The sequence below is a fragment of the Natator depressus genome, chromosome 3, assembly GCF_965152275.1.
Source record: "Natator depressus isolate rNatDep1 chromosome 3, rNatDep2.hap1, whole genome shotgun sequence".
NCBI classification, from domain to species: Eukaryota; Metazoa; Chordata; order Testudines; family Cheloniidae; genus Natator; species Natator depressus.
Genome location: NC_134236.1, coordinates 117,445,655 through 117,467,636, shown reverse-complemented (window position 1 = coordinate 117,467,636; position 21,982 = coordinate 117,445,655). Strand labels below are relative to the sequence as shown.

At 43.0% G+C, this 21,982-nt stretch overlaps 1 protein-coding gene across 1 annotated transcript in view; it reads left to right on the top strand.

Moving 5' to 3' along the window:
* Positions 1-21,982, top strand: part of CNKSR3 (CNKSR family member 3) — a 96,278-nt gene that overhangs the window by 40,940 nt on the left and 33,356 nt on the right. Inside the window, exons 2-4 of the mRNA XM_074948648.1 lie at positions 3,878-4,041; positions 16,917-17,119; positions 18,492-18,579. Of these exons, the coding sequence (XP_074804749.1) occupies positions 3,878-4,041; positions 16,917-17,119; positions 18,492-18,579 (455 nt within the window). The remainder of the gene's footprint in view (positions 1-3,877; positions 4,042-16,916; positions 17,120-18,491; positions 18,580-21,982) is intronic.

Genomic DNA, 21,982 nt, shown 5'->3' with positions numbered 1-21,982 from the left:
GCTGAAGGTAGAGCTGGGGGCTGAACTGGGGATGACGACAGAACTGGCCAGCTGTTGGAGCAGTGGGTAGAGTGGAACTGTAGCTGGGGGTGGAGTTGTGCCCTGGCCCAGAGTTGGGCTGGGGCTAACCTGGGCCCTGTTGCATGCGCCCCACTTCCTATGGAGGCTGACACCCCATCACGTGCCCCCTTGTCCCCCATGGTAGCTGAACCAGACCCTACTGCGTGCCCCCTGAATGTTTCTCCATTTCCCCGCCCCCCCCTTAGTGGTGCGCCCCACAGTTTAGGGACCACTGTTCTAGAGACATATTTGAAGTGGGTTTATAACATTGAATATAGACTCTTTCCAACTTCATATTCTGAATTGGATTTTATGAGACGCAAGAGGAGTTCTAGTTACACTGAAGAAAACTAGCTTTCTTTTCCAAATGGGCTACATTTTTTCTAGATTACAGGGGTATACATTTAGAGTAACTCATTGAAATCAATGGAGTTAACTATTTAGTGTGACTGAGATCAGAATCTGGCCCTGGATGTGATACTGAATGATTCATTAATTTGCCATAAGCTAGTCTACCTTTTTTTTTTATAAAGTTGCCTTGCCACATACCGTACAGGTAATGTTTTGCCCTTCCTTCTAGAACCACGTGTATTCTGTGTAGCTTTGATGCTACTGTCCATTGTGTAAATCTGCTGAAACTGAACTGGAAAGCAGGAGATAGAATATTGTATTCCTTTTGAAGTGCCCTGCATCTAAAAAGTATCTGAAGAACTAAGCTTTCTGAAAAATCCAAGTTCTCTGAAGCATCCAGGTTCTGCAGATGGAGAAAACCTGAAGTGTATAAGAGAATCTCTGCATTGCACAAACTAAGTATATAAAGCTGATAGAATCTGGAACATTTCAGATGGTTGGAGGAGATGGAATGTTGCTGATATAGCAAGATTCCCATCACATGATGCATTTGAGTGCTGTTTTTGAAGATGTTTTCCAAATTCTTTTGTTAACCAGCTTTACATGAGTTTGTCTGAAATTTCTTTTGCCCTATTATGGGAACATGAGCTCTTTTGGCTTACATACCATACATAAATATTTCATTCACACTATGGAAAATTAAACAATAGACTATAAATCTGCTTGCAATCTCAATTAAAATATAAAAAATCTCACACATGTTCCTTAGTGCAAAAAAGAAAAAAAAATCAGTGTGAATACTTGCTATAAAAGAGTTTGGGTTTCAAGGTCTTCGTTTTCTGATTTTTTTCATAAAAATTATTACCTTTTCATGACTTTGGTCTTAAGCGTGTTTCCCTCCATGAACAATCCTTTTGCCTTGGGGTTGACTGTTTTGGATTAATAGCCATATAATTTGGTAGCATTATTTCAGTTTACAAATATTCTCATGTAGTGACCATGAAAGTATTGTTCTTAAGGGTTATTGTGAAAAGCACAGGATCTTTCTTTTAAATACATATTTTCAGAAATAGATGTTGAGTGATGATATATATTCAAGAGGAGGAAAATGTGAATAAGGAAAAGCCCTAAGGAAACTGAAAGGCACAATTCTATTTCTCATGGGGTTGTGCACATTAATGTGTCTGGTGTCTTTGTGTAGAGTTCATTTATTTTTATATATATATAAAGCCAAAGAATCCGTCAAGAAAACTGGGTCAGCACCCAGGACAGATACTAGGAACACAAATATTGTGTCCAAGAAATTTTGAAGAAAATTTTTTAGCAGTCCAAGTAAAATTTAGTTGCTTGAGGTGTCTGTACAATTTGTAATGGAAACTATGGGCTTCCAATGGGAAGTGATGGGAAACAGTGGTCTACAGGACAAGCATTAAAAATGGGGAATGCCAAATATGTGTACTGTATATTAGCCTTGGTTTAGATTTGTTTAAATCTAGATTTGAATATTTTAAACAATGAAAGCCAGATTTTCTGGGAAAATAGTTTGCATACCCCAAAGGGGAATTTGGCACACACAGGAGAAAGCAAACACTGGACTCAATTTTCAGAACCCTCAAGAACTCGCCAAAATAGACGGCAATTTTAATAGGAGACAGAGCACTGGGCAATTTGTGCTCAGCCAACTTGCATCTGGGCACTAATGCAGGTGTTGGCAGCACAAAACAGCTTGATTTTTTTTTTTTTTTTAAGCACATGTATGTCAATAGTCGTGTGTGAGTACATCCACTCAGGGTTTGACATATCACAACAACTAAGCATGCACAGTTCTTGGAAGGGGACAGACTGCCTAATCTCAGTGGTGCCCATTGCTGCTGTTCATTTCTGGTAGGGTGCCATCAGAGCACGTTGAGTGCATTAAACAAGTTCCAAGCTTGCAATCTGCAAGGATCCTGTGGCTAGAAATTGTACGGCAGTAGTCACTTTACACTTTGCTGCTGTTGTATGAACACATTGCATTTGATTTGCAAAGTCATCTTTCATTTTCTCACAGATATGGGTGTGGCAAGCCAATGTGTCTGGAACACTTGGTTTTTTGTCACCTGTTGCAAGTTGATGAGTGTACTCCGTACTCTCATCTTTCCTCGTTCCTTTTAGTTCATTATTACTGTTTCCATTGGTGATGTGTGGAACCCCCACGCCAATCTCCATGAAGAAGGAAAAATAAATATTAACACTAAACTCTTGAAAACATATTGATACATTCTTGTCAACAGTTACAGTATATGTTATACAATTGTCATATATATGGGCTATATTTCAAATATGTAGTTCTCATGTGTCTAGCCGTGTATTTTGTCAGTCACACCGATGCATCTATATAAAGCTGACTGAATCAGGGTGATTTGTTTTCCTTTATTCTGTTTAATTATGTCTACAAATTGGAGAAGGACATTAAGAGGACCCCATCAACTTTAAAAACACTTCTGTTCGAATATTTTTTTTACCTTCTATTCTTACAACTAGCATTTAAGATTGTTATAATTGTAAGGCATTAGGGAGGAGATTTTTTTTCTTCATTTGATTCCACGATGTATAGTTGATTTTCATTAGTTCCTTGTCATAGTCAGTTTCCTCTGTTTTTAAAGATCTTGCATGTAGCAACAAGAGATGGAATTTATTTATTTTTGTAAAACTAGGAAAATTATAATTGTAAAAATCAACAGGGGAACTCAGATAGCAGGTGTTGTACCTGGAACTACTTTTAAATATTTTCTTTTTAAATATAAAAACAAAGCTAACTAGATTTCGTGTTGACTTTGGGCCTTCAACTTTTGTAATGGGGAATGGATAATTCAGGGAATGATAGTAAATGCAATTTGTCTCCTATAAATCATGGAAATATTGAGACATGTCAAACATCTTGATTACTTTGACTTTATATTGCTTCCCTTCCTTTCAGCATGGTGTTTCTGTTTTTTAAACTGAACTTTTTTCAAAGTATGACGGGCCTTGATTTTTCTTGCTTCCTATAAAGCACATAGCTTATCTTGGCTGCTAAATAGTATAGATTGTTACTTGCTGTGTTCTTCTGTAAGGGTCTTGGGTCAATTCTAATAACCGATTCAGGGTGGACGGAACACCAGTTGCAACAGGCCTTGTTCCCCAGTTGAAAATACCCCAATAAGGAGTGCAGTCCTCCACTAATCTGAAATGAAGGGGAGTATATCTACTTGGGCACACTCCTGGAGCGTGCACTCAATTGAGAGTATGTTCCAAGTTAGACATGTATCTGTTTTGCAGACCAGACTGTTTGGTGCACCTGTTCCCTTTTTTGCCAATATGCAACCTGATGTCAGGTGGTGTTTGCTTGATAATCTAATGCTACATATATTGGTGACAGCATTTCTTTGTGCTGTTTACAATAAAACAAAAAATCTAATTGGCTTGTCTTTCACGCTCTTGGTAGGCTTGGATGATTGCCTGCAGCAGTATGTCCCCAAATTTGAACGGGAGAAGATAAATGGTGAACAGCTGTTACAGATTTCACATCAAGATCTTGAAGAGTTGGGTATCTCACGAATTGGACACCAGGAACTGGTTCTGGAGGCGGTGGATCTTCTCTGTGCACTGGTCAGTTATTCAGTGAACATACAGGTGGTCTAAGAAACTTACTGTGTTGAAAATGAAACAGTAGCAGATTCTTTAATTCAAATCAGTGCCATCTCAGAAGTGTTTGCATATTTTTCCCGTCTGTTAACATACTAAATCCCTGGTTCTCAAACTTTTTTACTGGTAATCCCTTTCACACAGCAAGCCTGAGTGCGAACCCCATTATAAACTAATTTTTTTTTTTTTTACATATTTAACACCATTATAAATGCTGGATGCCAAGTGAGGTTTGGGGTGGAGGCTGACAGCTCGCGACCTCCCCCATGTAATAACTTCACGACCCGCTAAGGGGTCCCAACTCCCAGTTTGAGAACCCCTGTACTAAATTATGGGTTACATTTGAAGAATGAAGTTATTTGAGTGGCACTAAGGTAAAATCACATGGTTCCTGTCACTGTACACATTACCGAGAAAATAACTGCCAAGTACAGTGCATTGGTCATAAAAAATGACATTGTGGAAATGGCAGTTGTTAATAATTGTTGATACAAACTGGATTAGGCTAGCCACATCTCTTCTCCATAAACTAGCAAAACTATAGAACTCTGTACTCTTGTAGATAATTTATAAAAAGACCTTTTAAAAATGATTTAAGGAATATTTTGATGGTAGGACTATTAAAAAAAAAAAATCATTGTATCTGAAATTTCAGCTGTTTCCCTCCTTCCCTTTGTATAATGGTATGTATGGGTTTTAAATGTAGACCTGCTCTGGAATGAATGGATAAATTGCTGTCTGTATTGGTGGTACAGTATTACAGATACAGTTTATTTAAAAGCCATGATTTGGACACACTTTGAGTAGGTGTTTGATGTAATGCTATGAGCTAGAGCCAGAAATATATACAATTACATCACTGAGAATGGTGGGAAAGAATGCTCAGCAATTCTTTTGCCATTACTGGCCTACATTCCATTCATTATGTAATGTTTGCTGCACTGAGTGTATTCTTCTTAAAATGGACAGAGCTTTTACTCCATGTGAAATGTGCTATTCTTGTTTCAGAAAGATGGTACAGAGATCATTTGTACTCGATTAAACCAACGACAAACGGGATATCCTATAACAAAGCAACTGTGTTTCATCAACAGAATTTATAAATATTTTGTTCAAATACTTCAGCCAAAACATTTGTACAATAGCAAAGGCTTTTTTCCTAAATATTTTTGTATATCAATATTTTTTAACGTTAATCTTCACTTAACGGAAGAACTGAAACATAACTCATGCTGTGGGGGTAGGGTATAGTGTGTCAGGCAAGGGAGAGAGTCTGGTGAATTAACAAATGTACGGTATATTGGCCTGAGTGAAATAATGGATGTGGCAGCCACCCTAAGGCATTTTTTCCTTACTATTATAATATGAGAATAAAACAAAGCTGGATGACTGCCAGAACCTAAAGCTGTTTTATCTCCTACAATTTCCTCCTAATTTCCTTTGTAGACAAAAGTTTTGACCTCAGACCCATTTCTGGAAATACTTTTGCGTAGTACAGTTCAAGTTAATGCATTAGACAGAGTTCATATGCTGTAACTAAAATGTCCTTGTTCTTTTTTTGGGTAGAGGGAGTTTTGGGGGGAGGTGTTCCTGTGTTTTAGCTGTGTCTTTTGTCATCACCTTAATTTCTTTTTTGAGTTTTAGGAAAGGCATTATTGTATCAAATCAGCCTTAATTTTGTGCTCCAATGTTTCTGCTTCATGTTTGGATGTAAGTCAGCTTTTCATGGCTTTGCTAGCGCTTTCACTTTTCATGTGAGGGAGAAGGTCTCCTCCTCTTCCTCCTCCTTCCCTCCCCATCTTACCATCCCAAGGTCCTTCAGATACAGTTTTATGCATTAATGCATTCTGGTATTTTGTGCTGAAGTGACTTTTTTCCCCCCTAACCCCCGAATTAAAAAGCCAAAAAACAATCCATAATTACTGTTAGAAGCATACTTTTATGAAGACTTCTTCCACCTCCCACAATCTACTCCTACGTGACTTGGCACATAGTAAATGCAACTGGGCTTATACCCCACAACATGGCCTTGTCAGGATCTTGGTGCTTTTTTTCCCACTCTGAGCCTTTATAAAAGATTGCTCTTTTCCCCCAGTCCTGCCTAGCATGGTTTTTTTTCTCGACCTCTTTCAAGAGTGTCCTCTGGTTCCACTGCATACCACAAGAACTCCTGTGACCCCGAAAGAAAGAAAGGAAAGTTGCCTTTGAAGCATCTTTCTCCTTAAATGGTCGCCAGATTGTCAATCGCTGAGATTTTTCTAGGCCCATCCAGCCACTGAATACAGGAGAGTCTGAGGCTAAGATGTCATTTTGGAAAGGACATCAAAGAAAATCTAAAGGAGGACCACATTGAAGGATGAGAGCTAATGATGATATTAAAAGGACACTGTCAACTTGAAAATAACTTCCATCTGTAAATGTTGTCTGTTGCTGTAGTAAACCACCCCTAAGATAGTATACGTGAAAATTAGAGTAGATCTATTTTTTCTGTTTGTTTACGTTGTTCATTTGACAGTTCATTGTGCAAAATCAGTTTTGTGTTTTGATTGTATATCCTCCCCCTAGCCTTTTCAGAAGGGTGTTTATCAAGAACACCTGCAGCAGTACTGTAACTGAAGAGACAACAGGCAAGTGTGTGCTCTGAGGAAAAGGGCGAGGGGCTCCCCTCTGAGCATGTATGTTTGTTGCTCTTGAGCCTGCCTAAAATACCCTTCTCAACAGGTAGATGGGGCAGAAAAAACTTTTTTTTTTTTTTTAAAACCTTGGATTAAAAGGGTGTTCTGTCAGAAAATGAACTTTTTAAAAAAATCAAATTGAGTATCTCTGGCTTTCCATACATTAAAGTGGGGAGCAGACACTTTAGTTGACTGAAATTTTAAAGGGACATACACTTGCTTTTTAAATTCCAGTTAAGCCACAGAAACGGTGGCACAAATTTAAAAGTTAAGATGTCACCATGAAGGAGAATTGTGCAAAAATCACCTGGAAAGGTGGTAAACTTGTGGAACATCTTGCCGAGGATATGGCTAGACTTTGGCATAGGTTCAGTGAATGAAGAACAGTGCAGGCATTAATGGGAAATAATAGCTTCATCTTTAGTTTGCTCTTGGGATTAGGGTCCCAAATTCTCCTGTAGCTTATAATACTCCTATATATGTTACAGTGCAGACTAGATCTTCAACCATGGTAGACAGATGCAGCTGTTTTTTTTTCTCTACCTTAGAGTTGAGGGATCTTGGTGTGGTGGATCTGCCTTTGTTAGTTTTGCCTGATAGGGCAAACTCCTCCCTCATGCTGTAGCAATGCTTGTGATGTTGTTCAGTGTGGTGCAGTACAATGTAACTATATTTGGCGTGTCGTCGTCTTCAGCATCATGTGACATGCATGATCTGATCAGTTTTTCACAAGACCACCAGATCAAGTTGTATCACGATGGCATTTTAGAGGATTCCAATGCAAAGTGACAACATTAAGTAGTTCTTGCAGAATTGACCTGAAAAATTAAAGATGAAGGTCAGGCTTGACAAAGCCCTGGCTGGGAAGATTTAGTTGGGGATTGGTCCTGCGTTGAGCAGGGGGTTGGACTAGATGACCTCCTGAGGTCCCTTCCAACCCTGATATTCTATGAACCAAAAATACCAGGATGGATAGCAATCTTTGTTTTAGGTTAAGTGTATGCTGCTGTGCTTGTGCTGTAACTGTCCATGTATATAAATTTATAACTTAAGTTTGTGGAGGTTTCAAGCCCGCAACTTACCCCAGCACTATATTCACTTTACCATTTTGAGGCTGAAGGAAATTGGAATCAATGTATATTCAGAATTTATACTTTTTTGGATCTTTTGCCCTCTTTCCCTCCTCCCCCCCCCCCCCACTTTATTAAGAAGTCTCCAGTTGAAAATATTTTTTTAAATGTCATCTACTTCTATATCAGTTACCTTAACTCAAGTAGTTGTCAGATCAGTGTAGTGTTTAGCAGACTATTGTCTCTGTAAACTATAATGTGGTTTGGTGGTGGAGTGGGGGAAGTAGACGCACTTTGAGGTGTGTTATTTGAACTGTACCCTTACATGTGTCTTCCCAAATTAATGAATAATCAGATAGGAATGTTTGACGTAATGTGCTCCCAAGGGCCCATTTCTTTGTGTGTGTTGATGAAAAATGAAGTTTGTTGATGTATTGAACTAGAAAACAGTTTCCATATACATAAGCAACACAACTTTTTTCTTGAAATAATAAACAGTTAAAACATTAATGTCGGGTTGTATTAAACTTTTTTTTTTAAAGCAAAAAGTTAAATTTTTGGGGCTTCAGCTACCTGCCAAACATCAGCGACTGATACTTGGTATAAATAGGGAGGGGAGGCATGATTGGAGCATGGGACTGGGAACCAGCAATTCCTGGATTCTAATCCTGACTCTAACTCCTTTGCTTGAGTCACTTAATCTGTTCTTAAAGATGGAGAAACTAAAATGAAGTGGATTATATTTAGCCAGCTCCTGGCGGTGTTGAAGATTGACTGACTGATATTTGTAAAACATTTTGAAGATTAAAAACATTAATTCACATGAAAGAAGTTCTGATTAAATCAAAGAAGTAATTGGAGGGAGATCAAGCATCAAAATAACGTAGGTGTTCAGATACCATGGTATTAGGTGCAGAATGGGAACTCGGATAGCATGGGACAGAATTAAATCCAATTTGGAAACACTCATTTTCCCATAAAACCTGTATGAGAGGGTGATTTTCTTTCAAACAGTTGTGCAGTAGCTGGTGGTTCTTCGAGTTGAGTCTCTATGGGTGCTGCACTGTAGGTATGGCTGTGTCCCTGCGCTGCTGATCAGAGAACTTCGGTAGCAGTGTCCGTTGGGCTCACACATGCACTGTCATCGTACTCAGTTGCTTTTCAAGCTAGCTCCACCCCTAGCTAGAGATGGAGCTGTTGCTGTATGTTTGTGGATCGTTAATGTTCTTATTTTGCTAAAATTTAGCTTCCCTTGAAGCCTCTTTTGTTTCTTTCCTTGTTCCATTTTATTTGGCCATGCCTTTTAAAAAACAACAAACCAAACTGAAAAGAAGAAAGGACTCTGTTCTTTTGTCAACCTCTGTTGAAAGGGGGAGGGGGAAGACATTTCCCACACAAGGGTATGCCTGGCTCTCTGGGCTTCGAGAAGTGCCGCACTTGCAACAAGGCAATCCCAGTCACGGACAAGCAATCCCAGTGCATCTACTGCCTCGGCGAGGGCCACATCCAGCAGAAGTGTTCCCTCTGCCATCAGCTCCACCTGAGATCCCACTAGGACAGAGAGCACCTCCAAAAATCATCTTTATGGAAGCAGCTCTCCGATGAGCATGAGTCTTCCCCTCAATCTTAGACTTTGAAGGATAGGGGGTCTAAGAAATGGTCCAGGGACTCCCTACTTTTTTTTAAACCTCTAAGAGGAGTTCCCTCAGCGAGAACCGGGATAGCTGAAAGTGATTGCCATCTCACTTGGTATCCTCGGCACTGCCAACACCGAGACTACAATTCAGCACCCATGCCTCACAGTGACCATCGGTATCTGGTACTGCTGTAGGCCCATGGACTCTCTGGGCATGGACACCGAATCTTCGATACTGAGAAATAAGGGCAAATGCCCTAAAATGTTCCTGGTATGTGTGCTGACATTGGTAATGCCAGCGATAATAGCCTACCTGGCACTGGAGAGACCAGTACAGGCAAGGTCTCCATCTCGCCCAATACTGGGACACTCGGTACCAGTAGAATTCCATCAAGCTGGTGATCTAGGCATGATGGAGGCACCCAACTCTCTGCCCCTCGATACTGAGTTCATGGCACCAAGCCATTGCTGGGCACGGGTATGTCCTTTCAATCATGCTATGCCCTCCCCCACTATCAAGTGAGGGATTGGATAGTGAACCGGACGGCGTATTGCAGTACTCCTCTCGAGTGCCATATGGACCTACTATCAGTAGGGTCTGGGAATGTACCAGCAGATGGCACCACCACCATCTTGGTACAGCCACCAGTGGGCAAGTCCATCAGGCCCTATGGCACCACAGTGGCCATACTGGGACTGCTGGGTGGCACACTGACAGCCTGCCTCATGAGCTTCAAGCATCACCTACAACCCTCCAGCCACGCTCCCTCAGCCACAGCATCGAAGGTTTCAGAGCCTCAAGAGACAGAGGAGCAAGAAGGGGATATGGAGGAGGAGGAGGAGATAACACCTAAAGCCATATCTTCCTCTTTGCTGGATGAAGTGGTCATGCCTGCATCACCATCCATGGCAGATGACTTCCTCCTGTTTCAGGAGCAGGGGAAAAGAGTAGCAGATACCCTCCATGTACCATTGGAGGAGATCCGACACGCACCACCAGCTCATTGTCATCCTCCACTTTTTGTCCTCTTAAAAAATCAGCCTCCCCATCAATAAGGCGATCTTAGAACTGGCTAAAACGGTGTGCCAAACCCTGGCATCGATAGCCCCAATGTGCAAGTGGGTAGACAAGAAATATTATGTCCCCACAAAGGAATCAGTTTTTTCTCCTACCCACCACCCAGTTCCATCGTGGTGGATGCTGTGACAACAACAACATTGTTCTAGGGGAGCACCCTATGACAGAGACTGGAAGTGCCTTGATGTCCTTGATAGGAAATTGTATTCCTAGGCTGCCTTAAACCTTCTGCTCTTCAATGTTCGTCCAACCACCTGCCCTAAACACCACTTTTGACAGGCGGGTCGAGGCATCACAAGACCACTCTCTACTACTGTCTCTGACCATGCACCCGTTTGACCACTGTTTGGCAGCGTTCCACAGTAAATAATGTGGGACAGATAGGTCCTAGAGATTATCAGTTCCAGGTACTCCATCCAGTTCACCTTTCTACACCCCCACAACACCCTTCCCCTGCCTCTTCGGAACCCTTTTCATAAGAGTCTACTATGTCAGGAGGTAGGTCAACTCCTACAGTTAGGAGCTATAGAACAGGTACCTCAGCATCTACGAGGCAAGGAGTTCTGCTGTCTTTTGCTTCCCAATACACAAAAGGAAGGGAGGTTGGAGACCTATCCTGGGCATCAGAGCTCTCAACAAGTTTTTTGAGGATCAGAAGTTCAAGATGGTCAATTTATCAATTATTAATCCATCATTGGAACAGGGAGACTGGTTTTCAGCTTGCAGGACGCCTACTTTCATATTTCAATATTACTGGCTTACCGACGATTTCTCAGATTTATTCTGGAACATGACCATTACTAATACAGAGTCCTCCCCTTCAGACTTTGATTAGCCCTGAGAGTATTTTTTGCAGTTCTCTCAGTGGTAGCCACTCATCTACACTTACAAGAGATAATGATCTACACTTATCTGGATGATTGTCTCCTCAGAGCCTAGTTGCTCCAGGAGGCTTGTCAAGCCACCGACTTCATGATATGCTTGTTCACAGGTCTGGGCCTTCAGCTCAACACCAAAGCCTTCCTACCTCAAGACAGGTTCCTATCCCTGGTGTTACTCATAGATCCAGCTCAGTACAGACCTCAAATACCAGCCAGACTCTGCCTCCAACTCCCGGGGCATATGGTGCGAGCACAGCTGTGATACCGGATGCCCGACTCCACATGCGATGCCTACAGCTATGGTTCAGTTCAGTTTACAGGCTGAATAGAGACAGTATGAACAAACCCTGTCACTACCTACCAGGATCAAAAACTGCCTGGCCTGGTGGAAGAACCCATGCATGCATGCAAAGGGATTCCCTTCTTACAGGTGTCACCATCGTCGCTCCTTATCACCGACGTATTGCTCAGAGGATGGAGCGCGGATCTAAACAGCCATGCAATGCAAAGCAAATGGTCACCTGTGGAGATATTCTTACATATCAATCTCCTTGAATTGAGAGTTGTCAGGAACGCCTGCACCCATTTCCTCCCGCTGAGAGCAGGATCACATACGAAGATCCTAATGGACAACATAGCCTGCATGTACTACGTGAACTGCCAGGAAGGGGCGAGGTCACCCCCTCTATGCACGGACACGATGAGGCTATGGAACTGGTGTAGCTCTCACGTCACCTTGTCCGCAGCTTACCTCCCGGGCTCGCAGAACTCGATAGCAGACAAACTCACTGGCAAATTTCTGCATGATCACAAATTAGAGATGCATCTGTCAGTTCTTCACGAGTTGTTCTCACAGTGGGGAACACAGTTCACAGACCTGTTTGCCACTTACCAGAACAAGAAGTATCCATGATACTACTCCAGGGTGGAGATGGGACAGCACTCTCTGTGAGATCCTCTCCTTCTCCCCTGGGACAAGGACCTTCTTTACGCTTTCTTTCCATTTCCCCTTCTGCTGAAGATCCTGCTAAAGGTAGAGGGATGGAGCTCACATAATCCTGATTTGCTCCTACTTGGCCAAGACAGACCCAGTACCCTTACCTGATGCAGCTCGTGATGTGCTTGCTGATCTCCCTTCTGAACTCTCTGCACCTCCTCTCACAGGACAAAGCATACATCCCAACTTGGGGATTCTCTGCCTCAAAGCATGGCTCCTACATGGTTCCAGCACCTAGAAAGGTCATGCTGAAGGGAAGTGCAAGAAGTTCTGTAACACAGTAGAAAGTCCTTCACGCAAAGCAGTTACCTGCGGAGGTGGTTTCAGATTTGGTGCATGTCTTAACAAATCTTTCCAGTGTCAGCAGCTCTTCCACATATTCTGGAATATGCTCTGACCGTTAAAAATTGGGGTTATCCCTGAGCTCTCTCAGGGTCCACTTAGCAGCCATCACAATGTTTCTCCGACCAATAGAGGGATACTCAGTACTATCGCATCCAATGACCAAAAGGTTCCTTAAGGGTATAACTAACCTCTTCCCTCAACTTTGACTTTCTACCCCTCATGGAACCTAGACCTGGTACTGAAAAGGCTGACCAGGGCCCCCTTTGAGCCTATGGCTACCGGTTCACAGACATACCTATCGGTGAAAACGGCCTTTCTGATAGCAATCACCTCGGCTAGAAGAATAGGGGAGATAGCAGCTTTGATGGTGCATCGTCCTTACACGGTATTCTTCCCAGGCAAGGTTACACTCAGGTCGCATCCAAAGTTCATTCCTAAGATAACATCCTCATTTCATATGAATCAGTCTATCCACCTTTCCATCTTCTACTCCAAGCCTCACCGAGACAATAGGGAAGCCATACTGCATACCTTAGATGTTAGGAGAGCCCTTGCATTCTACCTCAATAGGACACACAGCTTCAGGAAGTCCCCTAAACTATTCCTCTCCATGGCAGAAAGATCAAAGGGTTCAGCAATATCAGCCCAAAGACACTCTAAGGGGGTCTCGAATTGCATCAGACAGTGCTACCAAATTCGTAACATGACCCCCTCCAGACTCTATTCATACACATTCCACAAGATTGATCTCCTCATCTGTCACCTTCTTTAAGGATGTCCCTATTGCAGAGATCTGCAGAGTGGTGATGTGGGTGTCCGCTCACACTTTCACAGGTCACTGGGGACTCCACCTCTGATGCCATCTTTGGCTTCACAGTACTGTCATCTGTGACTGACTCAACTCCGAAGTCCCAACCCTCCAAAAGGGGTGCAGCTTGGTAGTCACCTACAATGGAGCATCCATCGAGGAGTGTCCCTAAGAAGTTATTACTCACCTTGTTCAGTAATGATGGTGGTTCGAGATGTGTGTCCCTGTGAGTGTTCCACAACCCGCCCTCCTCCCCTCTACTTTGGAGTACTTCTTTAACTGTGGTAGAGAAGGAAGTGAGGACAGTTAGCCCACACGCACTGACTAGTCTCATGGCGCAGCATAGGCCCAACAGACACTGATACCAAAGTTCTCCGATAAGCAGCGCAGGGAAGCAGACACACCTACAATGGGGCACTCGTAGGGTTGCACATCTCAAAGAACCATTGTTGCTGCACAAAGTGAGTAACTTCTTCGCGTGCAATGGTGATAATTGCTTGCACTAATTAGGCATGCAGTTGCGTTCTCATTTTTATGCATATGAGTGCATGCCTGAGTGCTTGAAACTCAGGCCTTGGGAATTCTGCAGTTGTCCCTCACCCTGCCTCATCTGAAAGGATCACAGCTCTTTATTGAGTGGTTCTAACCATCTAATAACTTGTTTGAGTAAGTTGCTCTCCTTGTGGGTTAAAAGGGCCTATAATGTTTTCAGTCCCGAGTGAAGGGATATTCTGTTTGCCCTCTCCCCTTGCCAGAGTAATTAGGCTTTTATACTCTTCTAGCATGCTGCTATTTTCACGTTCTTGTGGCTGCAGGAACTGGCTTGGCACTCAGAGCTGGTGGTAAGGAAGCAGCACACCAAAAACAAACAATATTGCAGCATCGTGTAAGAGGATGAAAAAACTTGGCTGCAAGAAACTCATCAAAATGATCGTCTCTTGTTTTTGTTTTACTTTAAATCGAAAGGTGGCAAGTTTTTATATGGCTACAGAATGTAATGCTCAGACTTTTATTATTAAAGCCAGAAATTTTCCTGCTCTAGGATGACGGAAAACTTAAGGATATCCTCTGCTGTTGGAAGGGTGTTGTTTCTTAGACCACATCCTCTCTCATCTCAGCAACACCTCTCTAGCTGTACTCTAGATACCATGTGCTCACTCGTCAAGGGCTCTAGTAGACTTTTGCAGTGTATACCCGCTGGACTGTGGCCAGAACTGGGAGGTAGTTTTAAAGGCAATTTGGTGGCTGAAAAATGCCACTATGTTTTAGCTTTGTGGATTCTTGGGGGGAGTTCTATAGGCTTTTTTTTTGGGGGGGGGTGTTTTCTTTTAAAATAAAATAAATAAATAAAAAGTTCCCTGTCACTTGTGCTACAGCTTTTTCAGTCCAAGGTATCCCAGACTTCATTATGCACATTTGACCGGGAAAGCCAGGGAGTACATGAAACTTGAGTAGAGTGGAGCACAACAATCTGCATAAGAGATCCTACATCAGGAATATTGCCAGTAAAGCTGGGTCACGGATCATGTAAGCTTAATGGAGTGGGAAGAGGTGTTTTTGAAGGCCATAAGGGGGCTTCTGGGAGAAATGCTGTGATTGAGGGGAGGGGAAGGAGGCGGCGGCAGCATGAGATTTGTACGGGGACAAGTGGTTTGTTGTCTCTCATCTCTTACAAATCAGTATAGATACAAAGTGCAGTTGAAAATCATCAGAAGGCTTTCCCCATTCCTAGCACGTGTTCTAGCCCATCATGTCTCTGTAATAATTTCTTGAGTTGCAGTGTAGTTTTTTTTGTTTTGTTTTTCTTTCTAAGTGATCTTTGTGCTAGAGTGGTGCCCTTGGGCTGTGTCTAAACAGAGGTTTTTGTAAATTCCTTTGTTGCCCTGGCATTAGTGTAGCTCCAACTCCGAGCATAGCTAGTCTGTGCTAGGGCTTCTGCCATTGCTAGGGATGGTGGAAATTCATCTGGGCAATAGCAGTGATGGGAGAATTTCACAAAGATCTCAAGTACAGATTAAACTCTAAAGACTAGGGCCAAGCTTTTTCAAATATGACTAGTGATTTTGGGTACCCCTGTTTTTCGGTGCTCAATCTGAAAAAGGGACTTTATTTTTCAGAAAGTGCTGAGGGACCTATCTGCCCTCTGAAAATCAAGCTTCTTTAAGATGTCTCCAGTGAGGCATCCCAAATTATTAATCACATTTGAAAATGTTGGCCTTAACCTCTGTTGTCTACAGAACAGATACAGCATGGGTTTTGTGACTGACATTTGGACTGAGACAAACTGATTTTGCATAAGCCAACTGGATTCTAATTTTTGTTACTAGTGACTTGGGTGCATTTGAACTCGCGACCTAGATGTTACAGGTTCTCTGTATTATCACTCTCCTGAGTGATCTAGTATTCCATAGGTTTTACCTTTTGGGATGGGGGGGAAGGGACTTCAAAGGCAATTTTCACTGCTATGCATAGTGTTGATGCTGTCCATACACTTGCAAATAAATGCCCTTTCCTAGTAGGGGAACACTTACCTCAGAAGTGTTATAATTTCACAGTCAAAACCCTAGTGTAAATATTTAATCCTATCTGTTGCCTGGTAGTTCAGCTTTTGTCCCTCAGCAGATTTAAACTTCCCCCTCTTTTTTGTTGTGAGTGGAACATAGCTATGCTGCTTCTGGTTTTCCACCATAGAACTGGGAGCAGCCAGACTTCCATTACCTTTAATGGGAGAAAAGTGAAATCAACGCTGCTGTGTTCCATTAAGAATCAAGTGATGTGATGGGATTTTGGGCCCTAATATTCTGAGATTCTGAGTTCCCTCAACTCCCAGTGACTTCAGTGGAAATTGATGAGGTTTGTCACATAGTAAAGTCAGGCCTTCAGTCAGGTAGCTTTTGTCTCCGTGGCATTCTGCAGCTGGAAGTGGAACCCTGCTGCATCTGAATGTTCAGAAATCTATGGACTGCTTTTCAAGTCCTTGCATCTGGGACAGCACCTACACCTGCTTTCCAAACCAGTTACCTACACACCCACAACAGGATTTGGGGACTTTCTGCATTGTCTAGGAGTTAAGAGCACTGAGGATAACTGGGATTAATAGCATACTTTCAAATGCCTAATATAGATCAGAGACTGCATTTCACAGAGCAGGTTGTCCAATGGTGTCTGGTTCAATCAAGTTGCTTTTTTTCCCAAACAATTTCTCTTTTGTTGAGAGAGTAATTATAAGCAGTACTCTGGATCTTCCATCCCAAATAGCTAATTGCACCACAAAACAGACTTAGATGGGATCTCTATATTGACTTACAAAACTATTTTAAAAAAATCTTTTTTTTTTCTTTTTTTTCAGAATTATGGCCTTGAAACAGACAATATGAAGAACTTGGTTCTCAAATTGCGAGCTTCTTCCAATAACCTGCAGAATTACATCAGCAGCCGGAGGAAAAATTCGAATTATGATGGAAAAACCTCACACAAACCCCCCAATGAATTCCTCACCTCAGTGGTGGAGCTCATTGGTGCTGCTAAGGCCTTGCTAGCATGGCTGGACAGGTATGAGATTGGTACTCTCATTTAAAAAAAAAAAAAAAAAATCCATATGGTCACTTGTGTTAGTGAAATGAATGTTTTCGGCTTCCAAAGGCAGCTTCTAGAGTGATGTCTGGATGTAAATGTCTCTGTTCCCACCCAGACCACCACTTTATTTAAATCTTAGGATGTCGGTAATTAGCAAGTTGAATTGCCAGGCTGTTGGTGGCTGCAGGGCATGGGGTGATGATACTGCTAAAATCCAATGGATTTGACCAGTGTTTACAGTGATGGGAAACTCTCTCTCCTCCTCCCCCCCACCACCCTCCCTCAAATTTCCCTAGTTCAGACAGGGCTTTAAAGAAAATTCCCCATTTTCCCCGCCCCCTTATACAGATGCAACTTTCTGCTCCACCCCCTCACACAAAATGATTGTCTAAAAAACAGGCATTTGTTAACGTGGCTTTAATTTTTGACTGAATTTGCTCCTTTCCCAAATGTGTGCTTCAGGGGCCTGGAAAAACACAGGCAGCAAGAAAGACTCCTTTGCTTTTCCTTACACGGACTAGAGTTGCTCTGTGACAGCTGCTGCGGAAACAGATAGGCAGCTGAGCAGATAGTGTCCAAGCAGTGATGCTGGGACAGGATAAGAGATGATTGTAAATTCTCTCGCATGTTGCCAGCTTTCCTAGGGACCCAGCTTGTGGGGAGGGAAGTCAGAAGGAGATCATGGGGAGGAAGAGCTGTTATCCCATGAATGGCCCTCCTGTCACTGTCAGGTGGTGTTCCCTGGCAGTAGCTTGCTCTTCTCCCTTGGTCCTTTCCTCCGGTCACTGCCAGCCCCCACCAACTTTCCTGTCTGCTAGCCCCAGCAGCAAGATGGCTGACTTATCCAACTTTGAGCCCAGTCAGTGTTTTGGAACTCTTTCCCTTCTCTCCCTGCCCCTCATAAAGTAGCAGGTGGGGCTGAGGTGCCCCCTCAACAGCTCTCTAAAGCGGTCTCCTTTAAGGGAGGGTATAATCACTGAGCTAGACTTGAGTCCTTTGTAAACAGTGCTGAAATGTTAGCAGCTGTTCAGATTTACCTCTTAGAGGAAAGCAAGCCATTACAGAGGCTGATCTTGGCTGAGATATTTTTCATGATAAAGAATACACTTGTTATAAGGGTAGTTTGTTGCTCACCATATTGGTGCACTTGTGTTAAAAGGCACTTTAGTCTATTTACTGCAGCTATGGTTATTCAGATTACATTTTTACTGTGTTAACGTGATAGTTCCAGCACGTCTCAGGTTTGCTATCTGACCTGCAACTGTGTAAATCTGTGCTGTGCCCATTAACAGCCAGAGTTGGAAGCCGAGAGGGCTTTTCATTCTAAGGGGATTTTGTCTTGTTACAGGGCCCCATTTACAGGGATTGCTGACTTCTCAGCGACAAAGAACAGAATCATTCAGCTCTGCTTGGATCTCACTACCACAGTTCAGAAGGTCAGTTGACTTTTTCCCTCCTCCCCACTTTTCTTCTCACCTCTCCAAAAAGGAAGGAAGGTGGGTGGCTGGGGAAGTAACTGTGTGCTAGTTATGTGCAACTTGTTAATGAGGAAAACATATGCTGGAGTATCATACACGTGATAATGAGCAGGTGCATGCTGTCTGCTACCAACTTTGGTCACTCTGTTCTCCTGCAGTTGAGATTTTTGTTTAGTTAATTTCAAAACTTTTCAGCAGTGTTGAGCTAGGTGTCTCCCATTTTAAAGTCCATTAGTGTTTTCATTAACTTTAAGAGTTGGGTTTGGCCCTGGAATAGCTGCTTTGAATTTGAAAACCTGAAAGCTGTTTTTTTAACTCCAGTTAGAATCAACGTTGGTAACTTGTTTTAATAAATACAATAGCAACTCAAATTTATACCCTGGAAGAGAGCAGTAGCCGCTGGGTGTGGACTGCAACAGGTGACTGGAAGAGCTGCCTTTCCCTCACATTTCTGTTTCCACCAGGCTGACTTCCACAATGTTTTATTAAAAATTAACTATTAGCTGTGATTGGCCAAAATCGTAATGGCTAGAGGGTCATTTGGCATGTAAGTGACTTTCAGCAGACCAACTCATTTCATGCTTTGGGTATAGCTGGGGTCAGAGTGGCTGGCTCCCACTCTCCTTCGATGCCTCAGTACGTACCATACTGTGATATGCAGCTCCCACTGATGCCTGCTGGAGCATGGAACTCCCTTGTAGAAGGTGGTCAGGTAAGTGGTGTGTGTTGGGGATTTTATTGTGGGGGTTTTTTTGTAGGTGGAATGAAATCTGTGGCATGAACTTGTGCACTTCGTGTGTGAGGAAAAAGCTATGTCATTTTCAGAAACTTCTCAAAACCATATATACAGTATATTGAAAGAAAATGAGTTAATTGCTTCTCCCCTTTTGGGGTAACTCCGTGCTCTTGCAGGTGACCTCAAATGATTCGTGCTGGCGTGTCCTATTAAAAGCAGGAAACAGGGACCCAAACAGGATTTATTGCTTAATTGCTCCACGCCCTTCTTATCCTTGCTGTGGGGCATTCTGCACATAACCCTGTAGCTAGCTAACTTTTAACAGTGCATTTGCAGATGACCATTCAAGGCTTCTCAATCTACCTCTGCTTCCTTCCCTCCCCTTCCCCCTGCAATCTGCTCCCCAACATGTTCACAAGCCTCCCTTTTTAACCAGTGTATGGAAATTAATGAGATGCTGCTGCTTTTAGAATTGTTTCTAACCATGGGAGCAATCAGTGTTGGATCATGTGTACTAAGCAGGCCAACTCAAATTGAAATAATTGGGAATTGGGATTGTGGTTGTGTTTGGTGGGGGAGGAGGGGATGGAGACATGGGTCCATCTGCCCTATCAAATCTGCAGTTTGAGGGTCATGTTTAGAACATGAATTTTAGTAACATGGTTAAAGCAAGATTAGTCACTGACAAGACTTAATTCCTACACATCTTGCATGGTTCACAGGGACTCACTGATTCGTTATTATATGTTGTTCAAATACCCAAAGGAAATTCTTATTAAAAAAACAAGCAACTTTATACAGGAGTCAAAGTTGTATATTTCTATCAATTACTTAAGAGACAGCCCTTCGGAGCACCTGGTAGTTTTCTCAAAAAACCTCTCACCACTAAGTTTTTCCAAACTTTCTAACTTAAGTTACACTTAAAACAAAACCAAATAAGGAAGGGCTTAGTTAGGCCTGGTCTACATTAGAAAGTTAGGTTGACACAAGACAGTTTACATCAACCTAGTTGTGCATGTGTCTTCACTTTAAATTGGTTTCCCACTTACATAAGCACCCTGTTATGCCAACATAGTAACACCACCTCCCTGAGTGACACAGAGCAAGTGTAGACACTGAATTACTTACGTTGAGCCTAAGTGTCCTCCAGCAGCTATCTGCAATGCCCCACGCTGACCTCTCAGGTCACCATTATGAACTCTACTTTGCAGGCATCACAGAGACCGAGACTGGAAGCCCCCTTCCCTTTAAAGCCCAGTGCATTTTTGAAATTCCTTTTCTCGATTGTCCAGCTTGATGAGCACACCTAGCAGCTCTCCACTGTTGAGTGCAGCTGCCCGTGCAGGCTACATGCTCCAGAAGCACTCTGGCTTGGAGTAGACAGGAGATACTGGATCTCCTGGGCCTGTGGGAAGAAGAGGCTGTGCAGGCACAGCTCTGAACCAGCCTAGAAATGTTGACGTCTATGAGCAGATGGCTCAGGGGATGCAGAAGAACCGGTACGATGGGGACCAGCAGCCATGCAGTGTGAAAGTCCAGGAACTGCAGCAGGTGTACCAGAAGACCAGGGAGGCCAACAATCGATCTGGTGCTGACCTGCAGATATGCCACTTTTACAAAGAGCTGCAAGCCATACTCGGTGGAGGACCCCCAGCTCCCCACAGCACTGTGGATACCTCTGAGGAGCCCACCAAGTCACAGGCCCCTGCTGTGAACAGCAAGGAGGTGGATGAGGGGGAGGAGTATTGGGTCAGACAACCTGGGATCCAGTTGCGCAGCAAGTCAGACCTCTTTTTGGTGATGCCACAGTCTCACCAATGGATCACTGGCAAGCCCAGTGCAGGGAAAGGAACCTCAGGTAAGTGTTTAGATAAATTTTCAATTACAGGGATGGCAGAACACATCTTTTGACTTTTTTCATTAATTTACTCATGCTAGAAGAGGTAGTGGTACAACCATGAGACGTAGAGTTGCTATTTGCTTTTCATTCCTCTCTGGAGTTAGGCAGGGGCCACACAGAGTAGTTTTGTTTATGTATACAGGGGTGTCCCTTGAATCCTCCTGAGAGATCTCCATGAAACTTTCATTGAGGTACTCGGCAATCCCCTCCTGAAGGTTTTTAGGGTTGGCAGCCTTATTTCGTCCTCTGTGGTAGGGCACTTTCCTATGATGCTGAGCGATAACTTCAGTAGGCACCATTGCAATAGCAGCACAGGCTAGCAGCGTATGGGCTCGGGCAGCTTTAGGACACCACAGCAACTGTGGGGTCTCTGCCTTTGTAACCCTCAGGAGTGAGATATCAGCTAAAATCACCACTGCCTGTGGAAAATGGTGCGAATATTCAGTGCCATTGCTCTACACGACTGGAATCATGCAACCAAGCAATTCGCTCCATTTCCCCCAACCCCTGGCGGGCCATACTCACCATGGCTGGTGCTGTGACTAGCGCCGTGCACAAACTATCCCAAGCAGAAGTGAGAATGTTGTGTTTACAACTGCAAGGGAGCAAGTTTCCCTTTCTGTTGTGAATACGCTGACAAAGGTACCTCAGTGTTTTTATCTTCAGCTGTTGCCATTGTGGCCTTCACACTGCCTTCCACACGTGCAGAATGCCTGAGCCAGATA